Genomic DNA, 8232 nt, shown 5'->3' with positions numbered 1-8232 from the left:
ATAGAAAGTCGAGTCTGCAGGTTTAGCACAAGTTGTTTGTCGCAAGCATCGAACATATGTTCAGTGGATATTACAAAATAAAAAGTATTCTGCAATACAGACAAAGCACACATCCTTGTAAATCTGCAGATAACATCTGCAAGGAAACAGATTAACTTATCTGACACATTGCACGGAAGGAATGCCTCCTCCCCGAGCCAGCCGGCCGCTCGGCCTTATACTGAAATACTATAGGGGTTTTTTTCGACTTAAAAAAAGAAAAAGCTTCCAAGACAGAATTTTTAGCCCAGCTATTTCTTCTCATCTCTTTGTAGTATAAGATTATATTTTTCATTACAGAAAGAGCTAGAGAATAAAATAAAATATAGTTAGAAGATCCAAACAAGACTAGCTCGACGCTGTCCCCGATGATTGACAGGTGTCTCAGTATGGGATCTTCTAGAGAAAAACATACCTGGCTGAAACCATTCACGTGACCAATTCTCTTTAAAGGTTTTTGTGGTGACCTATTTCCTTTAAGAGTCTATTTAAACTTTCAGAATTTTTTTTTGAAGTGTGAAATTTATTTAAAGAGTAACTACATTTTTATTTTAAAATATTTAATTTTATTTAATTATTTAAAATTAATTTTTTAAATTATTTTTAAATATTTTTTATTTAATTAATTTAATTATTTTTAAATATTTTTTATTTTATTTAATTATTTAATTAATTTATTTGTATTTGATTATTTATTATTCTTAATTTTTAAACAATTTTCTCTAAAATGGAAACTTATTAAACTTTGAAAATCACTTTATTAGAGGCTTTGTCTTCCTTCCTGTAAAAAAAACAAACAATTGTATGTAAAAGTTATTTAAACTTCCAGAATGTGACATTTATTTCAAGAGTAAGTAAATGTTTATTTTTTAAATATTTTTTATTTAATTATTTAAATTAATTTAGATTATTTTTAAATTGTTTATTAATATTATTTTCATTTTTAAATAATTTTGTCCAATATGGAAAGTGATGAAACTTTGAAAATCACTTTATTAGAGCCTATTTCTTCCTTCCTGTAAAAAAAATCCACATAAGTAGTTTCCAAAACCCTGCTTTTTCCCCAGTGTATTTGCTGCCTTCAGCTGCACTTATATCAGAATGGAGTACAGATGATGGTAGTGATGGGTTAGCTCAGCACAGTGTGGAATGACTACTTTTTCCAGCAGCAGCGCGTTCAACCAGAAGTGTCCATCTCCTTTTACTCCTCAGCTCAGCACTTGTGTCACCAACTCTGGGGAGAAGTTGCTGAAGGAGATTGTTCTGATAAGCAGAAAACTCAGGAGGAGGAGTCAGGAGATGACCCATCACTGCCATCATCTGTACTCTACATGATTCTTTTTTTTTATATTTTTTTAAGACTATGCTCTACAACAGAACCAAGACAAGATGACCCCATATTAAATGAATTTCTGCAGAGCATCAATGGGAAAACGTGTAACGTTCATGAATGGACCTTGTTCTGACGTGATGATCATTGCCATGAGAACTAAAAAACCAATGTAGAACTCATAATACAAAAATATAGAAGCACATCAAGTGCTCATATTAAATAACTATTCTTATCCATATGCAGATAAGCATGAGAGTATCACTCCCCGCAAAGTGTTGTCCTCTTGCACCTTCTAAGTGTGACCACACCATAGCAAGTTTCACTATGTCTTATGAAAGAACCAGACAAAAAAATAATTTCCATAGCTCAGCCTCGTTAATGCAAAAAAAACAAGTAACAAATAAAGTCAAAACTATTTTTTATTCAATATTGGTATAAAAAATTACAAAAAAGGCAAAATAAATCCAAAACCATACTGCAAAAAAATCTAACAAAAATCCAACAGAGAGAGGCGGTAACTCATTTCATCCATCGGAAAGTAGGACCTCCATCAGAATAACAATAAGGACAGTCCGCTATATCAGTCCAAGAGTCATCGGGTACAGACAGAGGCCGCTTACACCGGAGCAAGAGAAAAACCCAAGATGTTGACCCAAGAGTCGATTGTCTCCGAAGAATCCTAGACTCGTACAAGACCTTCAAACCAGCTTGAGAGTTCTTCAAGTCATGGACATCTTGACGAGTGCGGAAAGAAACCAAATGCAGAGATTTGCCGTTTGGCACTCGGAGATTTAGAAAGACCTACATTTTATATCAGGAGAAAGTCCGTGTAAGCGGAAGCTTATGGTTGCAAACTTTTGGCCCAATATTATAGTCCTTCAAGCCTGTGCTTTTGGTTCTCACACGAGGGTAGTGGTAGTTACCAGACTGGAGGTCCAAATCGCTGGATCAGCTTCTCCTGGTCATCGAGATCCTTTTGTACCTTCTTTCTCATGTAGAATATGGGGCAGTCACGACTGTGAAGCAAAGCAGAAGGGTTTACAAGGGTAGAAAATACAGAATTTCGAATGATTCTGGATCTCCGTTGAATGAAGGACAATGTGGGATGTCCAAGGGTGAAGCTTTGATTATTATGGTTAGTTACGACTGCTGGGATAGCTTTCCTACCCACGAGGACTGGACAAGCCACCACATTGCTAGGTGCTAGGGACACTTAACTGGTCCATTGGTTGGTGCCATGCTGCCTCGCAACAATCCAACAGATGTTTGGGCTGTTGGTTTTCAGCCTAAACAAGCCACTGCCAGAGTCATTTGGCAGCAGCTTTCTCCTTGTGAAAAACACTGGAACAGTCAGCTGAGCCAAGCACTCATATGAGGGAGTCAGCAGAGATACTGGTCTGCTGAACAAACGTTTGTCGGACACCTATCTCATGGGTATGGCCAGATTTAGGCCACATGATTGCCCTCATACAGATGTTCCTCCAGCAATATAGTATATTTTTCCTTACAATCCAGTTCAACTAGTCATAGAAGGTGTATGTTTGAGGTAAGGAATGCCAACCTATGGGCAATGTACTGGTCATGAATGGTTGCCACCCAGTTACAATCACTGAGGCAGGAGATCACGATAATCAAAAATGGTCAATTTGAATATTAAAAAGACAATAGAGCGATATACATTTATGGGTTTTTCTAGAATTTTGGAGAAGAAAAGCTCTTCATTGAGAATATATTAGTTACAATGTTTTGGCTCCAGTCTTTAATACGCAATGACCATACACTCGACCATAGTTCTGCTACCCGGTAACAAATGCCAACCCGCCTGACTATATATACAGTGGGGAAAATAAGTATTTGATTCTCTGCTGATTTTGCAAGTTTTCCCACCTACAAAGAATGGGGAGGTCTGTAATTTTTATAGTAGGTACTCTTCACCTGTAAGAGACAGAATCTAAAAATAAAAACAAGAAAATCACATTGTATGATTTTTACATAATTAATTTACATTTTATTGCATGAAATAAGTATTTGATCACCGACCAACCAGCAAGAATTCTGCCTCTCACAGACCTGTTAGTTTTTCTTTAAGAAGCCCTCCTACGCTGCACTCATTGCCTGTATTAATTGCCCCTGTTTGAACTCGTTACCTGTATAAAAGACACCTGTCCACACACTCAATCACACTCCAACCTCTCCACCATGGCCAAGACCAAAGAGCTGTCTAAGGACACCAGGGACAAAACTGTAGACCTGCACAAGGCTGGGATGGGCTACAGGACAATAGGCAAACAGCTTGGTGAGAAGGCAACAACTGTTGGCACAATTATTAGAAAATGGAAGAAACATAAGGTGACTGTCAATCTTCCTCGGTCTGGGGCTCCATTCAAGATCTCGCCTCCTGGGGTAAGGATGATTCTGAGAAAGGTCAGGAATCAGTCCAGAACTGCACGGGAGGACCTGGTCAATGACCTGAAGAGAGCTGAGACCACAGTCTCAAACACTACTGTTAGTAACACACTACGCCGTCATAGATTAAAATCCTGCAGGGCATGCAAGGTCCCCTTGCTCACGCCAGCACATGCCCAGGCTCGATTGAAATTCGCCAATAGCCATCTGTATGATCCAGAGGAGGCATGGGAGAAGGTCATGTGGTTAGATGAGACCAAAATAGAACTTTTTGGTATCAATTCCACTTGCTGTGTTAGGAGGAAGAAGGATGAGTACAACACTAAGAACACCGTTCCAACCGTGAAGCATGGTGGTGGATACATCATACTTTGGGGGTGTATTTCTGCAAAGAGGACAGGCGACTGCACCATAATGAAGGGAGGTTAGATGGTATCATGTATTGAGAGATTCTGGCCAACAACCTCCTTCCATCAGTAAGAGCATTGAAGATGGGTCATGGCTGGGTCGTTCAGCATGACAATGCCCCGAAACACACAGCCAGGGCAAATAAGGAGTGGCTCCATAAGAAGCATTTCAAGGTCCTGGAGTGGCCTAGCCAGTCTCCAGACCTGAACCCAATAGAAAATCTTTGGAGGCAACTGAAACTCAATGTTGCCCGGTGACAGCCCCAAAACCTGAAAGATCTGGAGAAGATCTGTATGGAGGAGTGGGCCAAAATCCCTGCTGCAGTGTGTGCAAACCTGGTCAAGAGATACAGGAAACATCTGACCTCTGGAATTGCAAACAAAGGTTTCTGTACTAAATATTAAGTGCTGTTTTTCTATTGTTATCAAATACTTATTTCATGCAATAAAATGCAAATTAATTATGTAAAAATCATACAATGTGATTATATGGATTTTTTTTTAAGTTTCTGTCTCTCACAGGTGAAGTGTACCTACAATAAAAAATACAGACCCCTCCATTCTTTGTAGGTGGGAAAACTTGCCAAATCTGAAGTGCATCGAATACTTATTTTCCCCACCCTTGAAAGCCCGTAGGGTCACCTGTCGACTCTCCTTGTGTTATGAAGCAGGTGGTGAACTGAACGAGGAGTCAATGACTGCACCTATCTCAGGTCAATAAATCAGCATCCGTCATGGGTGATATTCATTTTATTCCATGACATTTTTACTCCCGCAATGAAACATTTTTTCTTCAACGAAAATCTTAGCAACGAGGGTTCACATTCTTTTATTTACAAGCAATAGATTCGACGCGCACCATGTATTTAAAGCTGCATTATGTTTTCCACTGTATAGTGTGTACCATGCTGGTTAAATAATTTTATACTTTATATTGATAGAATATGCTTTTTTTAATTATTTTAGCATTGGGAAAAGGGAGTGATACAAACTTTTTTTTATTCAGGATTTAATATTTTTATAAACCTTTATTATCTTTTATGGTTTTATTTAGTCCCCTAAGGAGACTTGATCCAGTGATCGTTTGCACTATATACTGCGGATACATTGGTGTGGCAGTATATAGAGATGAAGGCTGTGCTTCATAAGAGTAAAAAGGAGGTAGGACACTCCGCAATCACGTCACCCGATGGATGGTGGGGCAATTGGTGACAAACAAGGATCGTATCTATTAAATGTCGATGTCAGAGACAAGCGGTTACACCACTATCTCCAATCCCTGCTATGAGAGGCAGGTGCTGGCTGTATAACACAGTTGGCTCCCATTGTAAATGATGCAGTTTAAGCTCCTGAGTCTGCTCCAAACAAGCCCTACCAACATACGTGGATGTTGGAAAAGGGTTAAAAAGAAGCTATGGGTTCGGCTTCTTTAACAGCAGATCGCTGAAGGTTAGAGAAGAACCCTTGGAGGGTTGTGACCACTCGAAGGCCGTTGACTTGGTCGATGCCCCAGAACGGCAGCTGATCTGCACGTGGATCCTTTGAGGGGAACTCTCCTCTTTGAGGACACATGGGCCGAGGACCAGTCTATCCAAAATCTGTGCATCTGAAAATAGACGACGCACAGTAAAAAAAATAAATATAGGGGTCATGTTATCGCTAACCGAAAATTCCTGTGCTATCCACAGTAAATAGAAGTCCTTCTCCTCCTCCTTGTACACTTTTACGTAGACTTAATTTATGAATGCTGTAAATTTCGAGCTGTTCGGTAAGAAAACAAAGCTGCCATAAAGCACTGCGGCTGTCAGTCTCTCTGCCTTTTCTCATGGACCTTTGTACCCAAGCTATAGGCATGAAGTGTCTCCGCAACGGTTGTGTGCAGCCAGCACCTGCCGCCAGGTCCCGGGCACTACGAGAGACAGTTTTCCCTCAGCTTGATAAGGGATCTTTTGGGAGCCATATTTCACAGCACACATGTGCCGAGGGCCATATTCACCCCACCCCTGGCAGCTGGCGAGCGGGGCAGGGAATTTGTATCTGGATAAGCTCCAGTTTGCTTTTCCCTTGGGAATTTGGAAGTGTCTATACAGGAGCACAGATTGCAGGCCGATACTGTACCGAAGTGTCCGACGCGGTATGAAATCACTGAAAAACAGGTGCGATCTATCCCATTATTACACAACAGTAATGCCCTGATCACGCTGGCACCGAGAGGCCTAATTACCATACAGCTCGTGCCCTCACTAATGGCAGGGCAAGTGCGTGTCCCTTTAAGGTAAGGTCCCAATAAAGAGTATTTCCATGAAAGTTGACATAAGGCGATGACAGCCGACTATTATTACGTTCCCAAAAATAGGTCATGTAGCCTTCATAAATATAGATCTTCCGCATTATGCCCGGGTCAGATCTCACATCACTTTTCCACTCTCCTCACCTTGTACATAGGACGTCCTCGTGTAAACTTCCCTGACAGCGTTGGCATTGAGTCCAGAGGCGAGAGAACTTCTCTTCTAGGGAACCAAGGTGAGAGACCTGCAAGACATAATATGGGGAACCTGTTGGCGTCTCGCGTTTTCACACTATTTTCATGTATCAAACTAAAGGTCTAGATTTTTAGAGTGTCTCACCCAGTAATACAGGCTGGATTCCGTGAGCTCTGCTTGTTTACAGGGGGCTGCTGATATTTCAGCACAGCTGCTATCCTGCACTTATTTCCTCCTTTTCTATAGCCTTTTTTTCTCTGCCCTCATGGAGATACTTTTTCTCCTGCTGTGGAAATCTGTGTACAAACCCTTCTCCGAAGCAAGAGATCAGAGAGAGCCATCAGAACCAGGAGCTCTAACAGATTCTTACAATTTTTGCAAAAGTTCTGAGCTAGATAAAGGGACTTACAGTCACTATGCAGCAGAAAAATGGTAGAAATGATTAAGAAGTACTATTTAGAAAGCTTCCCATAGGAAGCAAATGTGGAGGTGTACAAAGCCTGGAAAATAACACTTTATTTCCTAAATTCTATAAGGTTCCCTTTAGCAATGGGCCGAACAAGTTCCAAAAGTTAGAGAGAGCTTCAAGGTATTAATTGCTGGCATCTATATTTTATTTATTTTTTTCTTGTTTTTTTTTTTTTTAAGAGATGAGCGAATAAATTTGTAGGGTGCAAATAGAAATTAATTGAATGAAGTAATATAAATGACGAAAACTGTATTATCAGCCAGATTTCAGACCCCTCTTATGGTCCCTGCCACTTCCAAAATTGTTCCAACGCACATAGAACGCTCGATCAAATTTCTGTGTGCCAGCAAGTGTTGAAAGGGTTAGACTGGCTAGGTCAGATTAGCTAAGCCCCCCACCCTGTCTTTATGTAGGCCATGCTAGGAAAGGAGGCTGGCTTTGCAACTCATATGTGACCACCTGTGCATCCTAAATATCCCTGCACGCCACCTTCTAAGATCCACTCACCTCCTTCTGGTGCAGCTCAGATTCTTTCTTCTTACAGTAATTGCAAACAGCACCTAGAAGATAAATTCACACGTGGTGAAGTCGAAAAGGGGATAAAGTGGGGGTAAACCATTGTTTTGGTATATTACCATTAGGAAAAGCAACCGCAATGAAATTATAAAGACAATATTAGTGTTTTTTTTTAGATGCCAGCATAACCGCGCAGTTTTGAGACGCTTCAGGAAAACAAGGATGGTGTATATCATCTTAAAACTGAAATAATTACATTGTGACAATCTGAGAAAACACAAAATAGTCACTAGTTGGCTGTGACAGTCATGCCATTATCATTGGCACGTAGTCCGGTGAGGGTATAGCAGTGGTTAGAGCCGCAGAGGATTGATAAGTAGAGTCACATTTTTGGGGATTTTTTTTTAATTAAAAAAACAACAACAAATAAATAAAAGAAAACCCCTAAACTTCCCCTTAAAACTGCAGATCATTAAGTATTGTAAGAATAGATAGCCTCCTGAAGAGGTTTCTTTTTATACAAGATGATATATTTGCTACTTGAAGAGCTGTCCCTAACATTCATCCTATAACATCATT

The 8232-nt window shown here is 40.1% G+C and overlaps 1 protein-coding gene across 2 annotated transcripts in view; it reads right to left on the bottom strand.

Moving 5' to 3' along the window:
- Positions 1-1773: 1773 nt before the first annotated feature.
- POLD1 (DNA polymerase delta 1, catalytic subunit) overlaps positions 1774-8232 on the bottom strand; it is an 80006-nt gene continuing 73547 nt past the window's right edge. For both annotated transcript variants that reach the window (XM_073656439.1, XM_073656440.1), the window contains exons 25-27: positions 7645-7697; positions 6620-6717; positions 1774-2388 (exon numbers count right to left, since the gene is read on the bottom strand). In XM_073656439.1, coding sequence (XP_073512540.1) covers positions 2292-2388; positions 6620-6717; positions 7645-7697 — 248 coding nt within the window. In that variant the 3' untranslated portion in view covers positions 1774-2291. The remainder of the gene's footprint in view (positions 2389-6619; positions 6718-7644; positions 7698-8232) is intronic.

Source organism: Phyllobates terribilis, unplaced genomic scaffold (genome assembly GCF_046119375.1).
Source record: "Phyllobates terribilis strain yellow unplaced genomic scaffold, ASM4611937v1 Scaffold_12__6_contigs__length_324123572, whole genome shotgun sequence".
In the NCBI taxonomy this organism is placed as follows: Eukaryota; Metazoa; Chordata; class Amphibia; order Anura; family Dendrobatidae; genus Phyllobates; species Phyllobates terribilis.
Note: the sequence above shows the minus strand (reverse complement) of the source record. Positions and strands in the feature narration are given on the sequence as shown.